General features: G+C 50.7%; 1 protein-coding gene across 5 annotated transcripts in view; it reads left to right on the top strand.

Moving 5' to 3' along the window:
• The window catches only part of PFKFB3 (6-phosphofructo-2-kinase/fructose-2,6-biphosphatase 3), a 39,507-nt gene that overhangs the window by 5,258 nt on the left and 8,301 nt on the right, over window positions 1–25,948 (top strand). For 4 of the 5 annotated variants that reach the window (XM_084505575.1, XM_084505573.1, XM_084505574.1 and 1 more), the window contains exons 1-13: window positions 12,971–13,424; window positions 18,368–18,493; window positions 18,614–18,710; window positions 19,158–19,224; window positions 19,926–20,000; window positions 20,287–20,343; window positions 21,881–22,005; window positions 22,713–22,920; window positions 23,728–23,874; window positions 24,245–24,349; window positions 25,144–25,273; window positions 25,492–25,554; window positions 25,697–25,761. In XM_084505575.1, coding sequence (XP_084361701.1) covers window positions 13,346–13,424; window positions 18,368–18,493; window positions 18,614–18,710; window positions 19,158–19,224; window positions 19,926–20,000; window positions 20,287–20,343; window positions 21,881–22,005; window positions 22,713–22,920; window positions 23,728–23,874; window positions 24,245–24,349; window positions 25,144–25,273; window positions 25,492–25,554; window positions 25,697–25,761 — 1,344 coding nt within the window. In that variant the 5' untranslated portion in view covers window positions 12,971–13,345. Of the gene's footprint in view, window positions 1–12,970; window positions 13,425–18,367; window positions 18,494–18,613; window positions 18,711–19,157; window positions 19,225–19,925; window positions 20,001–20,286; window positions 20,344–21,880; window positions 22,006–22,712; window positions 22,921–23,727; window positions 23,875–24,244; window positions 24,350–25,143; window positions 25,274–25,491; window positions 25,555–25,696; window positions 25,762–25,948 lie in introns of those variants that run through there. The other variant, XM_084505572.1, reaches the window with a different exon arrangement.

Genomic DNA, 25,948 nt, shown 5'->3' with positions numbered 1-25,948 from the left:
ACACCCTCAACTACGGAGAAATTCATCTCGCCGTAACACAACCCTGCCTCCCTTCACCTCGCCTCCCTGCTGCGATGACAGCAGCTTCATCCCTGCATCCTTGCGTGCGGCAGGAGCCATCCTGCCTGGCGAAGGCGAGCTCTGGAGGTGTTCGCCTAAAATCAGATGACCGCGGGCTCTTCGCCGAGGGACGTGGGAGGATTTCAAAACCAGCAGCCGGCAAGGCGTGATCGCCCTTCACCTGCTGCGTGCGTGCACGCACGCACTCAGGTGCTGCCTTCGGTCTCTGCAGGGCACCCAGGAGTTTTTGAAATGCAGACACATTTTCACAGCAGAAAGGCTGAATAAACAGGGATCAGGGATTTTTATGTATTTGTTTTTTTACCCCAAGGGCATCATGCTGTTGGTTCGTGTTTGGCTGCTGAGTTTCTTAGCCCCTCTCCCCAGTCCTTTAATCCCAGTCTGAGGGTTACCAGATTTATCATTCATGGCAGGGGAAACTGAGGCAGGGGAGGGTGCAGCGCTGTGCCAGTGGCTGTGGCGTTTTGGAGACCTTTGGGACACAAGCAGAGAGGCACAGGGCTGCAACAAGCCCATGCTATTTCTAGCAAAGGCGGTGATTTGATACGATGGGACACCGAGTCCGACGCACTGTACCTGGCTGCGTGTGGCCATGACACTGCTACTGTACCCAAACGGGCTGTCCCCAACCTCCCCGTGCCCTGGGACTTCACGGGGGATTTGGTGAGGCAATCTCTGGGCACCTGCTGGTGGCTCTGCCCTGGGACTTGTGGGTCACGCTGCAATCCATGGGTCTGGCTGCATCCCATCCCGGGCAGAGCATCCCTCCGGGTGCCATCTCCTCCCTGCCACATGCAAAAATTAAATCCCTGCTGGAGCCCGGTGCATGCCCAGTGATTTGGAGCCACACACAAAATTCTGCAGGGTGCTTGCAGTCCTGCTGCTGGTTCCTTTCCGGCAGCAGCGTGGCAGGGATCCAAACTCCTTATCTGCAGCTCCAACACTCTGCATCAAACCTGTCCCTGCTGAAACATGCGGTGCTGTGTCCCCTATCCCAGGGCAGGGACATCCCGGTGTGCATCGCTGCTCTGCACCTCAGGGTAGTGTGACACACGGCTTGAACATCAGCCCGTGTAGAGGAACAGGGTGTTAAAACCCCATCCAGAGAGTTTTGGGTTGGAAACTGAGGAAAATTGTACTTGTTCTGGGAACAGAGCTCAGGCTGGGGTGTACAAATATTTCCCCGTGAAACAACCTGGGTAGAAATGATGCTGTTTTGGGGCTGGGAAATGGGAAACATTAAGTTTGCTAGAAAAAAAAGGAGGGGCTGCTGCATCCCCGAGCAGCCTCAGCCCCGGTTTCGGCTTGCCTGGTAGAACCAGCAGCAGGTTTTTGGGCCGGGACGCGGCAGGGCTGGAGTTAAACCAGCTGCAACCCAAAACCCCTTCCAGACAAGATGATTTATTTCCCTCCCCGAGCACTCCTCTTGGCAGCCGGCTTGCCCGAGCTGACCCGGGGAGAGCCCTTTTGTAGGGTAAACTTGTTTACGGCTCCTTTTCTGGCCGGCACGTGGCAGACGGTGGGGCCGTGGGGCTTCCGAGCACATGCAAGCTTGCAGAGCGTGCACGGGCTGTGCACGCCCCGCTCACGCGTGCACGGGGAGGACGTCCTCACTGCCTCCACTTCCCCAGCCACCAGCAGGGACGCGAGCAGCGGGAGCTGGTGCCTGGGTCTCCTCCACCAAGATTTCTAGGAAAGCTCGGGAACAGCTCGGCTTGGTAAACAGCAGGATTTGTTAAACTCGCCGGGATTTATTGCAAGTGGCTCCAGGGTGAAATCGGGCATCCTGCCTCCTGCACTCACGTCTATTTTCAAGCCCCCAAGGGGGATGGAGCCCCCCTGCCTGTGCACAAATTTCAGTCCCTGGGGTGCTCTGGCTGCTTCTGCACTTCTGGTGCCTTGCTCGTGGGCTTCAAGGCAAGGACTAAATGCCCTCCGCAGAGCCACAGTGCAGGTTTCAGGGAAACTGAGTTATTCTGCCCCTAAAAATACAGATGGGCACTGCCAGTTTATCCTGCACGAGTGCAGAATAAATGCATTGTAGCCAGGGATATAATTTTGGAGGAAACTGGTCCCTTCACCCCAGGGTGTGACCTGGGCAAGCATCCAGCCTTGATGCCAATAGGAGACTGTAACGAGCCCAGGGCAGAGATTGGAGCTTTTGACCTGGTTTTAATCCTGCTCGATGATTTTCTTAGAAACCCTTCTGATTAATGAGGGGTTTCTAACAGGAGCAGTAGGATGTGGCCAGGGCTGAGATTAGGGCTTTGGCAGCCCGAGGAAACTCCTTCACCCCAGCACCATGGGATGCTGCCCAGCTTTGTGCCAACACCACTGCCCTGGGGATGGACCCATGCTGAGAAAAAATGCTACCTTTGCAAAAATAATAAAAAAAATATACAAAAAAAGAGAGAAACAGGTCCTGCTGACAGCTGAGGACAGGGCTCCAGGGTGGGATGAGGGACTCTGAAGCAGCTTTGCTACCAAAATTGCTGTGTTTTGAACCGTGCCCTGAGCGGGATGAGTCGAGGCAGAAGAGGCACCTGTCAGCAGTGATATGTTTGCTTGTTTCTCCGAGGTTTCTTTGCCAAAGGCAGGCAGTGGGTTTCCACCTCAGCAGCTGGGAACAACACGTGTGTGGGGGAGCACGGTCTGCAAACCCTTTGGTCTTCTTAAATGTGAAATTGCCTCTGGTTGCTGCTGGGTTTCCTCTTCCTCAATCTCTCTTCCCCTCTTATTTATTTATTTTTTTATTTTTATTTTTTTTTGCGTGTAGCTGAGCTGCTCAGAAACCAAGCCAAGCCAAACACCATGAATCTGAGAGCGATTTAACAAACCATCAAAGAATGCCCAACAAATTGTTGTTGCAATGGCAGCGATTTGAGTAACTTGGTGAAGTACACGAGGGTGGAAAGAGGGCTTTTCTAGAGAGATAAATTTACAGCCTGAGAGCCAAATTTTGGAGAATCTATGGATACCTTTTCTGTTTTTGGGTCTGGTTTTGCTACCGGGACGTGCTTGCAGCCATGGGGTTGAGTTGGCTAACGTGGCCGCGGTGGCTAACGGCCCAGTTACGAATGAGACGAGACAAAGCAGCGAGGGATGTGGCTGATGTGTGCCAGCACCAGGGCTTAGTCACCTCGTTTCATCGATGACTTGCCTCTGTCTGAATGCAAAATGACCAGATTTTTAAGTAGCTTCAGACAGCAGCAGGGATGGAGGTGATTGCGTGTGATCCTGCACGTGTCCCATGGCCCAAAGTTGCTGTGCTTGACCAGGCTCAGTGGGCTGTGTGGGGTGGGTTTTTGGGGCTGGCCACCTCTGGAACAAGCATCTGTTTAAGGTGAGATGGGGAGGGGACCCACAGCACATCTGTGCTCACAGCACGTGCTGAAAATGAGGGGGAGTGCAGCTACCATGACCCTTGCCTTCACCCCAAGCCCACGCTGGTGGGATGCCTGCGGGCTGGGGCTGCAGGAAGACCTTGCTTTTACAGAGCTGGAAGGTCTGGGAGATGCTCTGGGCTCCATGCACACCTCCACGTGTGCCAGCACCCATCGGGGTGCAGACTGGGGCTCCTGCTGGCTCAACGCGTGGGATGGGTGACCCCAGAGCCTGTCCGACCCCATAACCTCTCCAACCACATCATCATGATGCTTTGCCCAGCAACAGGAACGATGCGCCCATCCCTCAGGTGCCCCAAACCACCCAAGCCCTGGTGATAAACGCATGGCACAAAGCAAAGGCAGGTTGTGCCTTCATCCTGAGCCCAGCTTGCTTTCTGTACTGGGAAGCTGTCAGGCGAAACCACCCGTCTGCCAGAGCCTGTGGTGACTCAGGACGTACTGTAGCAGTTGTTTGGATGTAGCCTGAGCCCAGGGTAAACAGCCGGGCAGGGAAATGCGAAACCCTCACCCCGACCTCGCCGTCACCGCCAGGACGCTGCAAGCAGGGACGTGCCGAGCCCCCGGCACGGCGCTGAGCACAAGGACACAGTGCAGAGGAACACGTGGGATGAGCCCACATCCCCCCACAGCTGTTTGTTTGGGGTTTGAGGAGTAGGAAGGGGAAATTGCAGCCCCCTTAGGGCAAGGAGTTTGTGCTCTGATTCCCCAGTGAGCGGTGGTGCCAGAAATACCAAAGCAGGTGCAGTAAGAGTTGTTTTCCCCCTTCTCCATCACACTCAGTGGGGACAGCTCATGGTCAACGGGATAGGAACGTGTGTGTCCCAGATCTCTTGGCTCTGCTTCTCAGCTCAAGTGACAGCAGCTGGTTGGGGACAAAACTGGGTCATTCCCAGTGTTACAAAGCATGGTGGCGGCCCTCCTGTTCCCTACCAAACTACCAAGTCCAGGGCAGAAATCTAAACATTCAGCCAAGTTTTCTTTCCTTTTCCTTTCTTTCCCCCCCTACCCTCTCTCCAAGAAGCTGTTAACTGCTTGTCATTGTGGCTTGGAAAATGCAAATACATTTGAGAAAATATGTTGGCAACAAGCTCCCCATATTTCAGTTTGACCCAATATCTCAGAGAAATTTCCCGTTAATATTTTTCATGTCTGATTGGAAAATATCAGTGAAAGAAGAAACGAAATTCTGTAGATATTTTTGGACCGGTTTTGACTTTTCTTTTTTTCTGGCTAGGTCTTCATGGTATGGAAATGATTAAACAAAATACACAAATTGAAAACTTCTGGTAGGAATTAGATAAATTGAAATATTTGCCTTCCATGCAGAACAAAATTTGAGAAAAGCCTGATAAGAAAGTCTGGTTATTTAACCTCTGCATTCCAGCAACCTGTGTGCACTGCTTCTAGCTATTCAGCTCCAGGAATTGGCTAAGTCATTAGGAGATCTGAAAGGTTACCTGGGGCTGTGGAGAGCTCCAGCAAGAGATACGGAGACTCAGCCTGGCTCCCACAGCTGAAGACAGACCTCCTTGAGATGTCCCTCAAGAGCAGATCCTCATCTTTCATCAAGATGTCTTTCATCTCTTGATCATTTTCATTCCTGGTTCAGAGAACTCAGAAATCCTTGCCATCTCATGATGGCCTTTCAGTTGGCTGGTCCTTGGACATCTTTCAGCGTAGTCATGGACCTTCCCATTCTGAATTTCAACATATTGACCATACATGCTTGGTTGTTTTTCCACAGACATCCTAAAATCCTTGCAGGTCTCAGGTTTAAGAGCATATGACAACAGCCTGGGACACTTAAACCTCACTTCTTGGTGGCTTGTGGTTTCCATCAGCTGGATGGAGAGGTGAGCCCTTGGGGAGGGAACCAAGGAGTGGTGCTGGTCCCAATCATGGTTCTTCTCAGCTGGGATCAAGGTGTGGGATGCTGTTGGGCAACCATCACCTGCCACTGCCTGCATGGTCCCAGCCCTGCAAGGAAGCAGGGACGAGCGGCTTGTCGATACAGCAGACGTGCTCACAAGGGTGTGGAGAGATCCTCAGCACGTACGCAGTTTCGAAATGCAGCTCCTCATCAAAGCTTCATCCTAGCTCCCAGCGTGGGTTTGTGTCTCGAGGAGCAAGGCTTGAGTCTTGAGGAACAAGGAATTGCATTTTGGATCACCTCATCCTGAAGCCCACCAGGATTTGCATCAGATGGCTTTAGCTGTAGACCAATGCTCACAGGCCACGGACACCTCCAGAACACAACTTAGCCTGGTTTCAGTGTCCGTGGCAGGGCAGGTGAATCACTTTGGGAGTGCCCATTTCTCTCTGCAGATGGTCAGAAGCAACCAGCTCCTTGCAGACACCCAAAGTGACACAAATCCTTCCCAAATACTACCCACAGCCTTCCTGCGGATGCTCCCAACAGCAGATCCTCCCAGGATGCTGCCCAGTAAGGTGGTGTTCTATCACCCCTGATAGAAAAAAAAAAAAACGATACCAGGACCTGCACTGATATGAGCAGGGGGTGATGGCAGAGATAAATAAAACATCCTTTTTCCCAGGCTGTGATTAATCTGCCACATTTTGCTGCCTACGAGCACAAACCACAAGGTTTGCTTCCTCCCTAACCCCGGCCGCCCTCAGGCTAACGTGAAACTTTCACAGTGAGCCAAGAGCGTTGTGTTGGTGCTCCTTGGCTTCTTCCAGGAGATTCCCCTGCATCCCCAGCAGCTGGCTCGGTGACATCAGTGCTCCTGAGGAGCCTGCCGGTCACCATGGCACCGCTGAGGTTGTCCCTGTTACATCACAAGGTGAGTCAGTCCCCGAATGAGAGGCCACAGCCTTTGCCATTGTTTGATTTAATAAGCTGCGATGATGATGAGATAACGATCCCGGCCCTTAATGAAAGGCAGGTGCAAATAAGGCGTTGGGCAATAATTCAACAGCAGAGTCCTCTAATGATAATGATAATGAGAGGCTGTGATTTCCGGAGGGTGACCAGCCTCCACCTTAAATAGGCTGGTCCCTAGGGTGTTTCCGATGGAGGTGGAGGGCTGCATCCCACATGCACCACGGGGCTGGGGAATTAAGCTCCTAATTAACCCAACCTCCTACAAGACCACCCCAAAAATAGGCCATTTAAATGACCCCTGTAGCAATCTGTGCTCAGAGCAGGGCAAATCTTGGACCTGCTGCATGGCTTTGCACCACGAATTGGGTCTGGATCAGGCATGAGCATGTGGCCCTATTTCTGCTGATGTATCTGGGCAAAGCACCTTGGCACTTTATGGGATGTGCTGGCAGCAGGACAGGGGCAATCTGAGCTGACACAGCCTCATCTGGGACACAGAAGCCCTACAATTGCCCTTTTCTTTCCACCCAGCAGGATTTGGGGCTGGGTCGGTGCCTTGTGGTTGTGGTGTCTTACCCCGGAGCTGGGTAACCTCCGGTTGAGTTTAGCATCTCGTGGCACTACACCCTGATTCAATCCCAGGGCTCCAGTGGGGGATTTCACACCTGATATAAAAGGCCAGGACAAAGTGTGAATTGTTTGTTTGATATAACTGAAAGTACCCATCAGGAGGAGGCACAATAAGGTGAATATTGGCGTCGTGGAGTCACCGGCAGCGTCAAAATCTGGATTTTTTGGCTCCCTGACAGCTCTGCAGCCTTTGACCCTCTCTGTTGGGACCAAGCCTGGAATCTTTCAGCCGGATTTCATTTCAAGGGAAAGCAGTATCAGATTCCTGAGACCGGAATATCCCCGGCTCCTGGCTGTGTAATTACCCTCTAACAATTTTAAAGCTCCGTGTTTGTCTCCGCAGCCTAGGGAGCCGGTTGTCTGTCTGATTTAGCTGCTTGCGGGGGGAGATTTGTTTTGCACTTGCCTTCCGAGGTCGGGAACTTGCACAGGACGTTGCTCAAGCTGCTTGGACACGTTTCTGAGCAGGCTTTCAGCCGGCATTGAGAAATGTTCCCGCTCCAATGGACGTTGCAGGTTCAGAATGTTATTTCCAACTTATTTTTGTTTCTTGAAAATTACAGGAGATTTTCAGACCATAAATTTTATCTCCTCGGCTAGTGTCCCCTGAGAGGCCTCTCATGGACAGGCCACAGGGACCTCATCCTGGTGCTTTCTATGGGACAGTGTATTGGGGTAATTTGGAAGAAGAGATGCATCTGCATCATATTTTCTGGTTTAGGCAAAACTGGTCCATGAATCAGAGATAAAACCCCTTCCATGGGATTTTAAATAGGAACATCAATCTAAAAGGCTCCTTTGGGCTCATCAGTCCTGGCTCCTGGATACCTGCCTAAGCCCTTGAGTCTTACTGGGACTTTCCAGGGACCTGCCAGCCCTCTCCGAGATCTCAGCACAATGACAGAAGGATCCCTGGGGATTCTACTCCTAGCTTGGGGAATGCACTTGAAATCCAGGCTCTCATCCTTCCTTCTTCCACATATTCATCATGGGCAGGCAATTCATTTGCACCTCTCCCATTTCCTTTGCTGTTTGCCTTTAACTCACCCAGTTATAACCAAAAGTCTCTAGTTTGGGCACAAATCCGACAGCTTGAAATATTTCCTGTTACTTTTGGCACCTCTTTTGAGCCACAATCACTTTCTCCCGTGCTGCCAGTTGACGCTTCTCATCACCTGCACTCCTCCCGGACTGTGTTTCCTTTTCCTAACAGCACAGAAATCACTCACTTTTTGGGTGTCTCTTGCCTTGTATCAGCATCAGTGCAAATTCCTAAACCACAGCACTGCCATCCTCCCTTTGCAAAGCTCCTTGCAGTAAATCAGGTGCTAACTAGGCTTGAACCCTCATTCTTCTGCTTGAGGGGCTCCTGAATGAAAAGAAAGAGGAGAAAAAAATGCTTTTAGCAAGGCTGACGGCATAGCAGGAAAGAGGGTTGACTTCAGGCAGAATTTACTGCCCCCCAAATACTATCTGTGTAGCACGGAGCACGACAGTGACAGCACGCGGCGGTGCTCAGAGCAGAGGGACCGAGCAAGAGCGACCAGGTCTGAGGGGTGGATATGGCCAAGAAGGCATTTAGAGAAACCTTAAGGGAGCCTCATTTTGCTGGTAGACGGTGATGTGAGCTTTTTTGGTTGGATTTTTTTTTTTTTTCCTTCCTGGCTAGCACCGTTGCTGCAAGCCGGCTCACGTGCACGCGAGCTGATTTTGGCACTTGTTGCTCAAGCGTTGCTGAAAGCCTCCACATGCATTTGTGCAGATCCCTCGTGGCTTTTCCTGCCTCTTGGCTGCCAAGAAAAGGCGAGCTCAGCTCCCGGCAGGGCATTTGACTGGGGCCGATGGAGTGGGGTTGAGCAACGCCTCGTTCCTCCCCGGGGATTTCCCCCTTTTGCTATCAGCCCTCATTCCTCAAACCCATTTGAATTTTTCCCCTTCTCCACTTGCAGCTATTTTAAGCAAGGTGCTGCTTGTGCCGACTGGCAGATGCTAGGTGGCCCTGAGTGCCTGCTCTGTGGGGTATTTTGGTGCTCGGCTGCTCACCCCAAGCCGAGTTGCTTACGGCTGGGGAAGGAAGCCGTTTCGTTAACACGGCAGGTCCAATTGCAGAGTGCAATAGTGTACAAAGGGGACAGCCTGTCCCCAGCTGGGGGAACGGGTTGATTTCTTGGATGTTTGGGTAAAGGGAGGAGGGCTTGGGGCACAAGATGTTCTCTGCTCTGCCCCGATCCTGCTCTCCCCGTTGCAGAGTTGAAGGGGGGATCAGAGACCGAATTGGGCTCTCCCTGCCACATTCAGGAGAGCGAATCTGTCACCACCACAAGCAGAGCAATTTAAACGTGCAGGCACAAAGGGCCATGAGCAACAGGCCCAGAAGTTTTGCAAACTCCTCCAGGACTCCCCCAAAAAGCCACCCCAGCAGCGACAGCAGTTCCCTGTCCAGCAGTCAAGAGGAGGACGCAACCACTTGGTTCCTCCTTGACCCTTCCGAAAGCCCCTGCCTCCCCTGGTGTGCTGCAGGCAGCTTTCCTGGCTTCCCCATGGCCCCCCTGATTCTTTTTTCGGAAGCAAAATTTTTTTTTTTTTTTTTCAAATTTGTTTATAAATACCCCTGCTCTCTCCTGGATGAGTAATTTGCTCTGTTGCAAAACGGTGCCTTCAGCGCGCTAGCAAGAAGTTGGGCAGCTGCTGGCTTAAATTTTGCAACCTGCCTCTGAAGGGAGGATTGTGCCCATGTCGCAGCCTGGTAAACTGAGGCTGTTCTGGAAATTGCTGCCCTGCTGTTAGCTGAGCTCACCTATAGCTGTATCTTCATGGTGATACAAGCCCTGAGGCACCATCTCCAAATTTATCCATGCGAAGAGGCGCTCGGGTTCCCCGTAAGTTGCACCCTCTCATCTTTGACGCCACGATGGCCCCAATGCTGTACTGAACGTAGGCATGAATGGGACTCGTGCTTTCCTTACAATCTTCCTTTAAAGGAAAAAAAGGAAAAAGAAAGAAAAAAAGGTGATGAATCACAGCTTAGTCAGAGTTGGGGCTGCCGTTCCCTGCATTTTGATGGCATAGGAACGGTGCCAGGGCTGGCTGCCATCCCCTGGATTGGTACCCAGGTAGGTTCTTCCCCAGGGGATGGGGACTTGAGCCCAGGGTTTGGATTTTGGGCCCTATACAGAACCTTTTCCCACCATTTGGGATGGGCTGCTAGGTCATTTCAGTGTTTTAACAGCAGGGACACAAAATAAGGGAAAGTAGGTATTTGGATTTTGGTATTTCAGAGAAGTCACCAGGCTACAATCCCCATAAGAGATTGCTCTCACAGATTTGGGATTTTTCCCCCGTTCCCACTGGATTCCCACTCAAAGTGATTTCATCTGCAGATTTCAATCCCTGGCTTTACATTTTTATACCTCCCAATGCACCTTGTGCTGCCGCCACCCTCACAACCAAGAGTGCCTTATAAATAGTAATGATGCTCCTTCCAGCTGACCTCGCTTGGAGCAGCTGCGTGTTCGTGCCTTTGGAAACCAGGCCACTTATTTAGGAGTTTAAGTATGGTCTAGCTTTCCGCTCCAGTTATTTAGGCATTTTTAGCCAAGAGTTACTAGGTGGATCTAATTTGAAGCGACTGTGATTTTAATTCAGGCGGAGGTTCGCTTTCCTGCTCTTTTCGATGCTCTTGCGGTGGTGATTTTGGAAGCGGCTGAAGCTTCTGGGAAAGACATGGAGAGGAGCACGGAGCTGCAGAAGGAAGGGGAATGCCCCAAATCCTTGTCCTGCATCAGCATGTGAATTTTCTTCTCTTCTGAGTTGCGTTTTAGCTGGTTACCGAATTTTTCCTGCCCTCTGTGGGGAAAGATTAATTTAGCAGCAGCGGCAACAGCATCTGATTAACCTGCCTCCACCCAGGGTGGCATAAAACCCATTGCTGAAATGGATTTTTGGAGAAAGGGGGAAAATAAAATAGCCAAAATCTATCAAAATAGTCTTCTGCCCTCCCCGAGGATGTATTTTGTGCATTGTCTTGGGGGAGCACATCTCTGTCTTGCTGATTCACCCCCACCTCTCCAGCTGATGCTCTCACCCTCTTCCTTCCCACATCCCAAATCTCTGCATCCTTTGCAGCTCCCACACAGTACCATTTTTTTTTGTCTATGAATATATTTGTCCTGCGTAGCACACTGAGGGATTGTGCACTTTTTTTTTTTTTTTTTTTTTTTTTTTACTCCATCCATCTCGACTCCATGTAAGGAGACAGCCAAAAAGATATTCTTTGTCATAAAAACACATGCCTGTTTTTCCTAGAGGAAGATGCCCTAAAATAATACCGGAGGCTATTCAGTATGTAGCTGAGATGCTAACTTGCCAGCATCTTTATTTCCGTGCAAAATTTGCTTTATTTAGCAAATCAAGCTAGAATAAACCCAGTGGAGCACTTCCCAGCCATGAAATATTGAACTTTCCCCACCGACCACCCAGCATCCCACTGCTGCCTGGGCACACCGCATCGCTTGGGATGTGAGCATCCCCAAATCGTGATGTTAATTTTAATTTTATTATTATTTTGGAGGGGAAAGCTGGATTTCCCCACACCTTTATTTATCGTCCTTGCCACGTTTGGGTTGGAATTAGTGCTTTTCACCGCTGAGTTGAAGGCGGCGAGGTCACCTGCGGGAATCTAACTAATGGGTTAAAAATCCCCAAGCGTGGCTACGTTTGGGATAAAAACACCCAATACTCACCCTAATAAAATACACCTATATTCATTAATTGCGCCTAGCGGAGGCAGCTCAGGGGAGGCTCCGCAGCCTCCTCTCCTCCATCCCCGACCCGGGGCGGAGGCCGGGAGGTGGGGGGAGGCTGCGAGCCTCCCCCGGAGCCTCCGCCCCAGCCTTTTTGCGCGGCTGCGGAGCGAGGCGGAGGCGGAGCAGAGCCCGGGCACCCCCCGGCGGAGGTGGGGGGGTGAAGGAGGCCGGGCCCCAGCCCTGCCTGTGCGACGTGAGCGACGTGCGGAGCCTCCGCAGCCCCCGGCCTCCGCCTCCCACCCGCCGCGGGCCGGGGAGGGGAAAGGGGGTGCGGAAAGAAGGGGGGGGGAGGAGGAGGCTGCTCAGGGGAGCCCTTGGGTTTAGAAAGGATTTCTTTTTTTAAAAAAATATAATTGTGGTTTTAGAATGAGTTTGGTTGCAGAATTGCTTTGGTTTTAGAATTCTTTTTATTTTATTTGCTATTTTTTTCTTCTTCTTTTTTCTTCTTTTCTCTCTTTACTCGTTTTCTTTTTTTTTTCTCTTTCTTCTTTTCTCCTTTCTTCTATTCTTTTTTTTTTTATTGTCTCTCTTCTATTTTCTCCTTTATTTTCTTTTCTCTCCTTTCTTTCTTTTCTCTTCCTTTCTCCCTTCTCTCTTCTCTTTTCTTTATTTTTTCTTTTCTCTTTTTTCCTTTCATTTTTTTCTCCTTTCTCTTCTCCCTTCTCCTTTCTCTTTTCTTTTTCTCTTTTCTCCATTCTTTCTCTTTTTCCTTTTCTCTTTTCTTTCTTTCTTTTTTTTTTTTCTCCTCTTTTCTCCTTTCCCTTTTTTCTTTTTCTCCTTTTTTCTTCTCTTCTCCTTTGTTCTTTTCTCCTCCCTTCCTTTCATCTCCATATTTTCCATTCCATCTCCAACACCCCACCTCCGGTACCCCCTTTCCCCATCCCACCCTCTCTCCCCATCACCCCCCCACACCCCCACTCCCCTCTTTCTCCCCTTCCACCCCCCCAACCTTTCCATTTAACCCCCCCACGAATCCCCCCCATCCTCCAAACAAAGCCTTTGTCCCGCTGCAGTGCGGGGGGGCCGGCAGCAGGCGGCAGCGCCGCGCCGCGCCCCCCCCCGGCTCCTCCGCCCTCCTCCTCGGTTCCCGCCCCCCCCGGGGCCCCCCCCGGACCCCGCCCCGGAGGGCGGGGACCCTCGGGCCCCCCCCCTCGGCCTCCCGGCTCCAAATAGGAGCCGCAGCCGCTGTCTCCTCCAGTGCGAGCGCAGCGTGGGAACGGCGGCAGCAGCAGCGCGGCCGCTTCTTTTTGCCAGCCCTCGCCTTCAGCCTTCTTTTTATCTTTAAAAAGGAAGAAAGAGGAGAAAAAAAAAAAAAACAAAGCGAAACATATTTTTTTTTTTGCATTTTTTTTTTTAAATTAAAACTAGCAGCGGGACTCACCCACCTCCCCGCTTTGTGCCCCGTCCCTCCTTCCCCCTCTAAACCCTCACCGAGCGGCAAGCCTTATTTTATCGTCTTTTATATTTTTTGCCCCCCTCCCTTTTTCCCTTTTTTTTTTTTTTTTTTTCTCCTTCCACCCCCGTTTTGCGAACGCCCCAAGGTGGACGCGGAGCGCCAAAAGACCTTGGCTTTAAAAATGCCCATGGAGCTGACGCAAAGCCGCATCCAGAAGATTTGGCTCCCCAATGACAACCGGCCGGCGCTGCCCCGCCGCTGTGAGTACGAAAGATGGGAAAAATGCGGGGGGGAAACCTGGGGGGAGGTTCAGCATCCCCCCGGCAGGAGGGCGGCGGGGGTGGGATGCGCCCCCCCCCCTTTTCCTCCTCCCGTGCACCCCCTTGTGATGCCCTCTCCGAGGGTAGACCCCCCCCAAGGTGGACCCCCCCCCATACTCTATTTTTCCATATTATCCCTGCAGCCTGAGTGTGCCCCCCTCCCCGTAGCATCCCTGTGCATGCTTCCAGCCCAGGAAGGTGCAGCCCGGCTGCATCCGGCCCCACGCACGTCCTGACATTCCCTCCTCCTCGCTTTCCACCCCATAATACTTATAGGATTAACAGCGGATAGGGCAGGTTGCTCTTAGGCTAGCTCAGCTGGGATTTTTCAGGGCACTCAGCACCTTGCCTTGATGTTTGGCTTGATTTTCTTTTACTGGGGGGGGTGGGTAAGATTGTGGATTTCATAAACCCAAATAACCACCAGCTGTCTGCACCTTGCCACCAGCCCCTGCGCCTGGGGGAGAAAGGAGGCAGGTGGAGGGGAGAGGGCAAACAAATTGCCTGCTCAGCGTCCTGCAGGAAAAGAAAGCGTGGGGGTGCTCAAAACCAAACCCCACGCTTAAAAAAATAAATACCAGCCAACGCTTGGGTCGCCCCGGCGCTACTATCAAACGCGGCGTGAATCACGGCTGATTTGGGAGCCGGCTCTTTTAACTCACCCGGCAGCTGTGCCACCCCGCGGAGCTCCCAAACCACCAGAGCTGCCAAATAAACATCGCAGGAACCCGCAGAGGCTGCGGAGAGCGAGGTTGGAGGCAGCGTTTTGCAGCCCGGAGAGGGATGGAAGTGGCTCGGAGGTGAATCAGTCCTCCCGCTGCTTTTCTCGAGCAGGCAGCTGCTGCTTTTATTTATTTATTTATTTTTAACTTCGTGTTTCTCTTGGCCAGTTTACCCACTTTTAAGGAAAAAAAAATATATATTCGGGATGAAATGAATGATGCCGTTAATTTCGCCGATGAATCACGGCTGCTGCCCCATAGCTGTGGGTCCCGGCGTGCCACGAGGGATGCTGAGCCTTGTGTCTGGGCACATGTGCAGGGGAAGGCACCGAGGAAATGGCTTTCAGCAGCAACAGGCTGAACATCTGGCTGGCCGTGGGGCAGAAATGGCTGGGCTGGGGTGGGATGGGTGTAATGCATTGCAGCTGGGTCTGAGTGCTTTGGGTTTCTTTATTTTTTCTCAAGGACTGACACTTTTGAAAGAAATCTCCCGAGCACGTGGTGCCTCACTGTTCTTTTTTTTTAATTCACTAATTTATTCACGTGGTTTCTGACGGGAGAGCTCCCTCTTGCAGAGGAGAAAGCTAACGTCTTTTAATATACGAATATAATCATAATAATATGATTATTATTTTTTCTCGGGGTGGGAACGAGCCGCGCTCGGCATCATTCGCTGCGATCTATGGGAAGAGCCCGGCTGGGCATTTTTCGGTTTTTGAAACCCGTGGCTTCCCATAGGCGATACTAATTCCTCGGCAGCAACAAAGAGCACGGGCACAAAGGCGTGGGGCCGGGAGGCACAATGGCGAGCCCCGGCCTCCCTCGAGACCGGCACGGTCCCCAGGACAGCAGCAGCATCATCGGGCTGCTCGGTGCGGGAAATAATTAGCCCAATTGTCCTCCTCCTGGTCGTGGCAGCTCCAAGTGATGCCTTCATCTGGCCCTTTGACGGCGATCCATTCAATTTCTGCCGAGCTGCACGTCTCTCACGTAGGGGCTGGGAAGTCGAGGCGGTGCAGGGAGGGGGCCGGGCTGGGGGATGCTGGAGGAGAGAGGAGGCAGCGGCCGTGGGCATGCGAAACCTGGGATGCACATCCCAGGGGTTACGTAGGCTCCCCGCAGCCTGCATGCAAAGTATGGACAGGAGATGCAGCTGTCTGCAAAATGCAATGGGGGAAAAAGGTGGAAAAGAGGAGCCCAGGGCTCACGCGGAAGATGCAGGGGGAGGCATGTGGGAATGCTGCCTACGTGGAGACAGTAAAAATGCCCGGAGTAGGGAGGCAGCTATTTTATTTAACCTTTTATAGATGCAAATTTCCATTTTTATTTTTCTTTTTTCCCCCCTCCTTCCGCCCCCTCCAGCGAAGCACGGGAGCGCACCCACACTGGCTCTCAGCTGCTGTGAGGCACGAGATGAGCCGCTTCTAAATATACAGCTCCAGCCTTTCACAAGTCATCCCTGACCTTGACTTACCTGGGTAGATGTCGATAATGAGTGATGAATATGCATTGAAATCCCTGATAGCTTTCCAGGGTGGTGAAAAGAAATGATGAATTAGGTCTTTGCGAAGCGCCCGGAGCAAAACACGGGGCTCGGTTTCATCCCTGCTGCAAAGTTTCCTGGAGCTCGGGGCGGGCTTTTGTGATTTGGCTGGGCTTGGGCTCGGGCTCCTGGTGAGAAGGCGCACACGCCGTGCCCAGCGCTGACCTGGCATTTTGGGGAGTGCTCCCTGGGTCCATATTATGCGTAATTTTTCATGTTGTGAGGGGGACCTGCATCGGTCCTTTAATAGCAAACTGAATTGGGAGAAATTCCTCAAATACAGGTGTTTTTGCTGCCTGTGTGCACACAGCGTGGGCTCTGGAAGCTCGATTTTTATCTGCCTGGAGGTAAAGGGGCACGAAACAGTACCCGGCATTGTCCCGATGTCAAGTACTATTATTTTAATGGCCCCAAATCCTCTTGGCTCTGATCTTTGAGATCCTTTGTCTGCTGGCAGATAGAGAAAGGAGTTGTTGTCTATTCAGGTACAATTTCTTTTTTTTTTTTTTTTTCTTTCCATTTTTAATTTATTTTTTTGTGTGTGGAAAAAAGCCCTGGAGTTTGTTGGGCACATGGGGCTGTTGCTGTCCATTCTAAACGGTCAGAGGGGAAAAATGTTTTCCTCTGGTACACCTCAAAGCCCCCCCGGGCACCCCAGCGTGCAAAATCAGTGCCTGCCACTGAAGCCGGTGGGAGCTGCCGTGGGCTTTTGAAACGCGGCACCGGGGAGCCAGGTCACACAAAGGGAGCAGCGAGTGCAAGGGCAGCTCCGGCCTCAGGAATGCAGAATATTTAAGAAGAAAGAAATCCCTCTTGGAGAGTTTTCTCATCTCTTGTCTGCTGAGTCTGCTTTGGCAAGACACTCAGGCAAATGACGAGAGGCTCTTTGCTGTTCTGGCACCATAACTCGTGGCCTTAATTTGGTTTCTTTAGCTGATGGATTTTTTTTTTCTTGATCCCACGTGCTTCACGTGCTCTCTCTTCGTACCTCTCGGTCTGTCTGCCTGCCCCTGAGAAAAAAATCCCCCCAGCAGCTTCTCGTGTCCCTGAATCCTGCTGCCACTGCTGGTCCCACCTGCCCCACGGCAGGCAGGCAGGGGAGCTGGGGCGGGCGCGCTGTGGGACAGCCCATAATTAAACCACATTTTTACGGCGCTGCCATCAGCCATTCACTCCCTGCATTCCTTTCCCATGAGGTCTCCAGGCTCCGGCGGCTTGAAGGGGAGATGAGAAATCCCCCGGAGGGGCTCGCTCCTGGCTGCCTTTGCCAGGAAGGCTCCCTGCACGTGAGGCCAGGCAGGATGAGAGGTGGGTGGTTAATCCAAATTCCATTAGGCATCCTTAAGATCTTCCTTTCCTGCGTGTAAAGCACTTGGCTCGGTGCCTTGGCCTTTGGGATGTGTAGCGCCATGTGAATGTCAGCGTGGAGGTGATGTGGGGAGGCAGGGCAGGAGGATGCTGCCGGTGTGCAATTTCCTCCCAGTTGAACCAGCGCCCTGGAGTTTACTTTCTAAAGGATTTTCTGGGGAAAAGCGACTCACCTGGGCAGCTGATCTGTCTGCATTTTGTGCAATTCCGTTGAATCAGAGGAGTTTCCTTTAGCTGGCCAAGTCATCTCTCTGGATTTATTTCCAGCTGTTTGACACAGGAACCTCTTGAGGACAAAATGTAACCAGCCTTAGGTTCCTGGGAGAAAGGGATAAGTCACTCCTGTATATCTTCTTTTAAATGCTGATGGTTCTGCAGCTGGCTAATGTTAGGGTCCTGCTTGCCTTCAGGGATAAAAAAAAAAAAAAAAAGTTTGCATTTGCATGTGTATCAGCTTAAAAGCTCACCAAAGTGTTTGTGTGTTTTTTGAAAAGTTGCTCCTGGTGGGTGGAGACCTGAGTGCAGACCTGGTGTTTCAGTGCAGCGGCCGCCTCTGAAAGCAGTCTTTGATTTCTTTTTTTTTTTTTTATTTGGAACTGGTGCTTACTGTCTGAGACACTGTGAGTGCAGACAGATGGGCAGGAGTTGCTGAGCTGGTGGTGGAAAAGCTGACCGAAGGCTGCATTTCTTCCCTCGGGTGGTGCCGTCTCCCATACCCTGGCACGTGCCCAGGCTGCTTGTGGCCATCATTTAGGTTTTCTTAGAATCAACCAAGCCACAGGGATGAGGGCTTGTGTTTGCATTGATTCTTGCAAATGGGGAAACTGAGGCACGGAGGAGCCTGGGACAGCAAGAGGTTCCTTGCTTTGCAGCCATCAGGATGCTGTCCTCTGGCTGTCAGGGCTGAATTTGGGTCAGGGTGGCTGAGCTGGGGCACTTGTCTTGCTGACTCACGGAGCCATCTGTCCCTGCTCTGGCATGTACTCAGCAGATCTCATCATGAAAATAAGTTGGTGGGTTCCCCTGCTCGGGGTCTTGATTGTCCACCCTCAGCAGAGTGGGATGCAGAGGAGATGCTGCAGAGATGATGAGATGATGGTGCATGGGGAGCAGAGGGTTTGGGTTTTCTCCAGCTTCCAAAGGACCTGGAAGAGGCTGGCTCAAAAGCAAGCGCTGTGCAGGGTTGATACGAGATGAGCTGGTGCATTAACAGTTGCTGATGTTTTGCTTTCTCCTCTTCCCCCTTGTAGCCTGTGGGCCACAGCTCGCCAATTCCCCCACTGTGATAGTGATGGTTGGCCTCCCAGCCCGAGGGAAGACCTACATCTCCAAGAAGTTGACTCGCTACCTCAACTGGATCGGCGTCCCAACAAAAGGTGAGCATCCCTAAGGATTTTTCTCCTTCGTTTGTAGAAAATGTCATCTTTGGGTGCTGCACAGTTAAGCTGTGCTGGTGCACGCTCCTGGTTTTGATGGTCTTTGCCTTTCCCGTGCAGTTTTCAACGTGGGCGAGTATCGCCGCGAGGCGGTGAAGCATTACAGCTCCTACGACTTCTTCCGCCCCGACAACGAGGAGGCCATGAAAGTCCGGAGGTAAGCGTGGGACCTGTATCCCAAATGGGGTGGTGGAGCTCATGGTTAGCATCAGGGTTACCCTGCTTGTTGTGGGATGCCAGAAGGGCTGGGCTGGAGCTGGAGATCTCCTTGCACATGCAAGGATCGTCTTTAGGTGATTTAGAGGTGCCAAGAGCTGAAAACTTGGAGCAGTTGGGGTTTGGTGGTTCAGGGTCCACAAGGCATCCTCCATCACGGGTACCCCATGCTCAGGCTCACCATGAGGTCTGCAGTGATGTTTGGCCTTTACTTCTTTATCTGCCCTGCAGAGCAGCGTGGCACTTGGTTTTTCTGTAGTATCAGTGTCAGATGTCCCTGGGAGGGAGCAATGTGGCCAGGTTTGGGGTCGCTCACCACCTTTGGGGGGGTCTGTGTGCCACTTATTGTGAGGACATCAGGACCACAGGGCTCTCATCTCTCTTGCAGGCAGTGTGCCCTGGCTGCCCTGAGGGACGTCAAGCAGTACCTGACGGAGGAGGCTGGCCAGATTGCGGTAAGAGATGCCCTCTGTGGTGGCTGGCACTAGTCCTGGTCCTAAAGGTGCTTTCTCCAGTGCAGCTCAGGGCAAATCACATGTGGGAAAAGGGGCCACTTGCTCACCCCAGTGTTTGTCTGGTGCTGATGTCCCCATGCTGCATCATTGGCCCTGATCTTGCACAGAAATGGGGAAATTCTGACTTTGCAAAATCAGAGCTGGGGATGAACAATCCTGTCCTGCTCTGTGGTTGTGCTTCCTCTGCTTGCTAATCCCACTTTTGAGATCCTCTGGGCAATCTGCATCCTCCCCACTGGCAGCTGGTGTATTTTGCATTTAAAATGTGATGAGGAAGCTGTGACTCTTACGTAAGCTGAGAAAGCAGTTTAAAAAAAAAAAAAACAAAAAAAAACCTTTCTCATACATCCTATTTTGTGGTCCCAAACCCCAGCACTTCATCAGTAAATGCTCTGGGGTCTTCCCTCAATCTCTCAGGCTATTTTAGTGAGTTGATTGCTTCTCCCTTTATTTTTGTAAAGTTTCCTGAAATTAGGCAGCTGGGAGGTGAGGAAGGATGTTACAAAATGCCCTCCATGAGAGAAAAAAGCGTGTGGCTTGTGTGAGCTTTTCTGAAATCTCCACTACTTCCCCTAGTTTTAAGTTGAGGAAGGGCTTGGTGAGAAACCAGACAGCTGTGTTGATAACATTTTTCTTTAAAGGTTTTTGATGCCACCAATACCACACGGGAGAGAAGAGGGATGATCCTAAACTTTGCCAAAGAAAATGGGTTCAAGGTTGGTACCATCAGGCTGCTGCCCATGTTTCGTAGTCCACAATAGTGCAAAAAATAAAGATCAAGAATACGTTATGGTGTTGTCCTGAAGAGGCTCCAGTGTAAGGGGGATTTCAGTGCTGGATTGATCAGCAGTACGTGAACCCTTCCTGATCCTGAGCCCTGGAGAAAGGACGGCAGCAGGGTGGAGGGAGTGAAGCTGGGAAGGAAGCTGGGTTGAACAAGAGCTGGTTGGATGTCCTAAACATTATTGCTGGTCTTCAGCTGAGCTTTGCTTTGCCTTGCAGGTGTTCTTCATTGAGTCTGTCTGCAATGATCCCACGGTAGTTGCCACCAACGTTATGGTAAGCATGGAAGCAGCTTGTTTTGTTTTCCCTCGTGTAGGATTTTCCACCTGTGTCCAATTGGTTTCTTATCAGTAGACAACTGATGTCTTGCCAGACTCAGTTGAGGGTTAAGAGTTTCTTTTTAATCTTTTTTTATGACATATTTGTCCTGGGATGATAAAGGAGCTTTTCCAGGGCTGACTGGAAGTAGTGAAAATAAAAGTTGTGGTGGCCTGTCCCCAGCTCCCTTCCACTCTGTCTGCATGGCTGTTAATGTTTAAGTTGATATCAAGGAGGGATGTGTATTTAGGCTGCTTCAGTGACCCCAATGTCCCTTGTTTTTGGAAGTGATGGGTGTGGTTAAGTGTTTAAATCCCATCAGAGAGCAGTCAGACTTGGTGTCTTCAGCCACATGCAGCTTTACAGAGTCTATTGAGGTCAGATTTGAGAAGAATAGAAGCTCAGCTTGGAGGCTTCTTGCTGCTAGTTGAGATTTTGGCTGGGGGAGCAGCATAAAACATTGCTTACTGGCTCCTTTGGAAGCTTCTGGATCTCTGGTTTCCCACCAGCAGAAATGCTTCTTTGCCATTTGGGCTTGGCTAGGGCACATGGATGCTACTTGGCTTACCTAGGTATGATTAATGTCAATGCAAGTGTCCTTTCCTCCCTTGGGATGTGCTCCAGCTGTATCTCCAGCTGTAGGTCTGCACTTTGCCAGTTGTTTTACAGCATCCGGGAATGTGTCATGCAATATCAAATGTCTACAAGAGGCTTTTCCTTGGGTTTTGTTCTGCCCCCAGGACTGGCTCCACAATGGGCACCAGGGTAGGGGTCAGCACATGGCATCTGCTCCTGCTGGGAGCTTCTGCCCTGTGGCTGGTAGGGTGGTTGCATGCTGCCTTTTCCTTGACCCTACTAAAATGCTCAGTTTAGTTCTTTTTTTTTTTTTTTTTTTTTTTTTTTTACTATTATTATGATTCCTTTGCAACACCCTGAAGCTGGATTTTTGCAGTATTTAATCCCTCTCTTTGATGGAAAGTAGTTCTTGAAGGGCAGGAAAAAAACAAAAACTACTATCTCAGTGTAGATCTTTGCTCCATGGGGTGCTTGTGGATGAATAATGTTTTTCGTGCTGGGATCAGTGCAGAAAATAGCTGTGAACCTGGGGTGCTGCTGCTTACATTGCTTGGCTGTTATCCTGTTGGTTATCCTAATGGTTTCAGTGCTGTTCGGGAGGTTACTGATGTGTAATACTGCTGCTCAAAACCAAATCTTCAGGACCACCTGTTAGAGTAGTTCAGGCAGAACTCTGTATGAGTTCTGGATATTTCTATGGCCCACTTTGGGTCTTGTTCGCTTCTTTTCTTTCTTATAATAAGTGATGGCTGTAAAATGGCTCAGCCAACAGCTGGATCTTGGCAGGGCTTTGAGATTAGCATGGTCTGACTGTTGAATCCCTGCTGTTCCCATAGCCTCAGATGGGGCAGCAGCCTTCCCTACCTGCCTGGAAAGCTTCCTAACCACTCCTTTTGGTGTGTTTTCTCCCCTGCTGCAGGAAGTAAAACTGTCCAGCCCTGATTATCGGGACTGTAATTCGACCGATGCCATGGAGGACTTCATGAAGAGAATCAATTGTTACCAGGCCAGCTACCAGCCACTTGACCCTGATGACTATGACCGGTAAGAAACTTTCCTGATCTCGGATTGGGCTGGCCTTGAATGCCTTTTGTTTGCCTGGAGAGGGGTAATGAAGTATGGGGTTGTATTTCACTTTGTGTTCAAGTACGTGACCGTGCTGGAGTAACATATGGCCAAGCCTTGCTGTAAATTCGGGCCTCTTCCTTGAATATTCAGTACCGTTTTCTCCAACCCTCTGACAGGAAGCCAGGCACTAAAACCTTCACAAGCTCTTGTGGATCCACTTGTGTTGGTTTCTGGGGTGTTTTTTGTCACGTTCCCAATTGAAGGGAATGCTTAGATAGACTCAAGGCTGAGCAGACCCTGTGGTTTCCAACTTTGCTGTCCTGCATGACCATGTAGGCTGCAACGTGTTGCCTCCCAGCCTCTCCACTGCTCACAAATGCATCTGTGTGTCCTGCGCAGATAATCCTGGGCCAGCTGAACGCTGTCCTGGGGTGGAACGTGCTCCCTGCTAGGTTTAATCCTCTTACTGCTGCAGGGAGGAAGGGCGATTACACTGGTGTTACTTAGCTCTCTGTGAATTGCCGTTGCCTATCAGCTTCTTGTTGAAAATAGCCTGCAGGAAATCCTTTTAGCTGGGTGATTATATTGACTGAGATACTTCACCAGGCTGTTTTGTGGGGGTCGTGTGTGGTTTTCTGCTTTCCCCACTGGCATCCCCCTCATCCTTGTGGTGCTTTCCCTAGGGAGCTTTCTCTCATCAAAGTCATCGATGTTGGCCGGCGGTTCCTGGTCAACAGGGTCCAGGATCACATCCAGAGCAGGATTGTTTACTACCTGATGAACATCCATGTCCAGCCCCGCACCATTTACCTGTGTCGGCACGGCGAGAGTGAGTTCAATCTCAAGGGGAAGATTGGCGGTGACTCGGGCCTCTCCAACAGGGGCAAGAAGGTAAGGGGAAGGAATATTCCCCTGTGGCTCTGTAAGTGATGTGGCTGTAGGAGGTGCTGTATGTTGACCTAAGTGTATATTTGATGTCACCTTGGGTACTTAGAGGATCTGTCCATGGGGCTGGTTAAATTTGGGGTTGAGCATGGCCTCAAAACAAGACTGCAGCCACTGCTGTGCAGTTAGGAGTTGATAGAGGCTGGTCTGCAGACCTCTTTAGGAGAAAATATTTTCATTGTTTGGGTGGGTTCAGCCCTAACACAGGTAGAATGGGATGTGGGAGGACTGCTGCCACCCTTTGGGTGAGCTAGTCATCTCCAAGGGTGCCTTCACTTTGCTTCATGGATGTAGTCAAGGGAGTTGCTCCAGGAAGGGTTAATATCTATTTTGGCTTTTTATCACCATTCTGAAGTCCAAATCAAATCAACTAAGGTGTTACTATAATCAAGAACTACAGAATACATCCAGTTAGCTCTTTGACAAAAAAAAAAAAAAGCTGTGGTAGCTGTGATTAAGGATGGTCTAGGATCTTTCACATCATCATAGGAGAGGCCAGATTGTGATGGGGCTTCTCGGATACTACTCAATCATATTAGGCTGCAGTTCTTGCTATTCTTTCTGTCTGCATGTCCCTTGTAGCTTTTGGGGAAAAAATGGTGTGTGAGGCTGCTCTTCACCTTAGAGCAGAAGGCCAATACATCTGCCTACAAAAGGCAAAAGAGGTCCTGGGGAAGACTTGCTAGGACACAGGGAGGAAGGCCCATTGGGAGGCTGTGGATCAGAAGTCAACCTCTTCTTTGTGTCCTACAGTTTGCGCTGGCACTGAACAAATTTGTCGAGGAGCAGAACCTAAAAGACCTCAAAGTCTGGACCAGCCAACTGAAGAGAACAATCCAAACAGCAGAAGCACTCCAGCTGCCCTATGAGCAGTGGAAGGCTCTCAATGAAATCGATGCTGTAAGTACCGTTGGTTGCAGTAGGGAAGGCTGGATTGTGGTGGTCATGGGTTGGCAGAGGGGGTGATAGCTCTGGCCCCTTACTCGTGCCTAGATCTCATCTTTTATGGGGAAATTTTCCTTCTGAGGGGGAATAGTACTTTTCCTGCTCTAGTAATCACAACTTGGCATTGGAAATGTACCTTATGCAGAACCTCCAGGATGTTGGCTGGAATAAGTAGGATAAGATGACATTTGCTTGGACCTGCCCTGTATCTGATCTCTCTAAGGATTAAAGACAAATGCCTTGGAGAAGGGTTTGCATATTAGGGGTGCTGATTACTTTTGATTTCAGCTAGGCCCATAACCTCTTGGATGTCCTGTTCTTGCAGGGTGTGTGTGAAGAAATGACCTATGAAGAAATCAGGGAACAGCATCCAGAGGAATTTGTTTTACGCGATCAGGATAAATATTACTACCGCTATCCTTCTGGAGAGGTAGGCCTCCAGAGACGTGGCTGTTATTTGAACATGACCGATTTGTTTTCATGCTACTTGGGCATAGAGGACAGGAGAGTAGAGGAGAAAGCAGATGCTCCAAGAAGCAAGAACTAAGAAAGGGTCAGGGTTCCTGTTAACTTTTGCTTTTAGCTCTTGTAATATGGTGTATGAAGATCACATTAAAAAGCACACTTAGCAAACAGGCCAAATGACTTCATAGTCAATTATCTGGGAAAGTCCAAAGGCCTCCTAGTCTAGCCTCCGTCATTAGGTCCACACTCGGTCTTGTGGTGCTGAGGTTTTTCCCTTTCTTCCACTTCCAAATTAGTAATTTCAGCCCCTGCTCTCTGCGTCATTTGCTGTGGGCTGATGTTGATATCTCTGTTTGCTTCTGGCATGGGGAACACGACCTGATTTCAAGGTGTGACACGCTGAGGTGGGAACTGACGTCAGTCTTGGGTGATGCTTTAGGTAGTGAACTGGGCTTTTTAGCACCAAATTAAAAGTCCTGCACATTGACATTTGGGAAATGTAAATGTTTGGAGACATACCAATGCCAGCACGCCTAACAAAAGAATGTCAGGGAATGGCCAGCACCGACTCTAAATGTATGGGGTTCCTTCTGGGTGCCTGTTGTGGTGCTTTTTGAAACCCTTCAAATCCCTTGTTGTTGGTTTAGTTTAGTCAGAAGCATGAAAATAATAGATGGACCAAGACAATGCCTATTGTTCTTCGTAAGGTCCTTGTTTTCCTGACTCTGTGCTTATCTCCCTGCCCTTCTTCTGTCCCAGTCCTACCAAGATCTGGTGCAGCGCCTGGAGCCGGTCATCATGGAGCTGGAGAGACAAGAGAACGTCCTTGTGATCTGTCACCAGGCGGTCATGCGCTGTCTCCTTGCTTACTTCTTGGACAAAAGTGCAGGTGAGCTCCACAACCCTGGGTGTGGGGGGGTTGATCCTGCTGGAGAAGGGATGACAGATGGAGCTCTGAAGAGATGAAATAGGGGTTCCTGTTCATGCAGGGACTGGAAAATGTAGTCCTTTGGTATGGGATAGCTTTAGGTGTTGAGGAAGATGTCCGAACCTGCTTTTGGAGAGGGGATGGGGTAACCTAACCTTCCTGCTTTGCTTTCTCTGCAGATGAAATGCCCTACCTGAAGTGTCCTCTTCACACGGTGTTGAAGCTGACCCCAGTGGCCTATGGTAAGTGTGGCATTTCACCTTGATGTGCCTGGGTGTTAGACTTGTGCCTCCTCTGGGAGATGGGCAGGGCTCTGGGGTCGAGCATCCTGCACCTCTTGGCTTTTCTGACAGCCTCTCCATCTCCCTGTGTTCCCTTCTGCAGGCTGCCGGGTGGAATCCATCTCTCTGAACATCGAAGCCGTTAACACCCACAGGGAGAGGCCAGAGGTGAGTGCTGCTCTTCCTCAGCCATTCCCTGGTGTCCCCTTTCTTTCCCCTACGGTCACCAGGCAGTGAGGATGCCCAGGGTGGGCATGGGGAGATTATTGCACAGTCAATTGCTTGGAAGTGCCCCTGGAGCATCACAGGGGTTCTTGCTCTGCAGAGATGTGGCCAATCAAGGGTTTTCCAAGGG

Source organism: Aythya ferina (genome assembly GCF_964211825.1).
Source record: "Aythya ferina genome assembly, chromosome: 1".
Classification (NCBI taxonomy): domain Eukaryota; kingdom Metazoa; phylum Chordata; class Aves; order Anseriformes; family Anatidae; genus Aythya; species Aythya ferina.
This window is presented reverse-complemented; position numbering and strand designations above follow the sequence as displayed.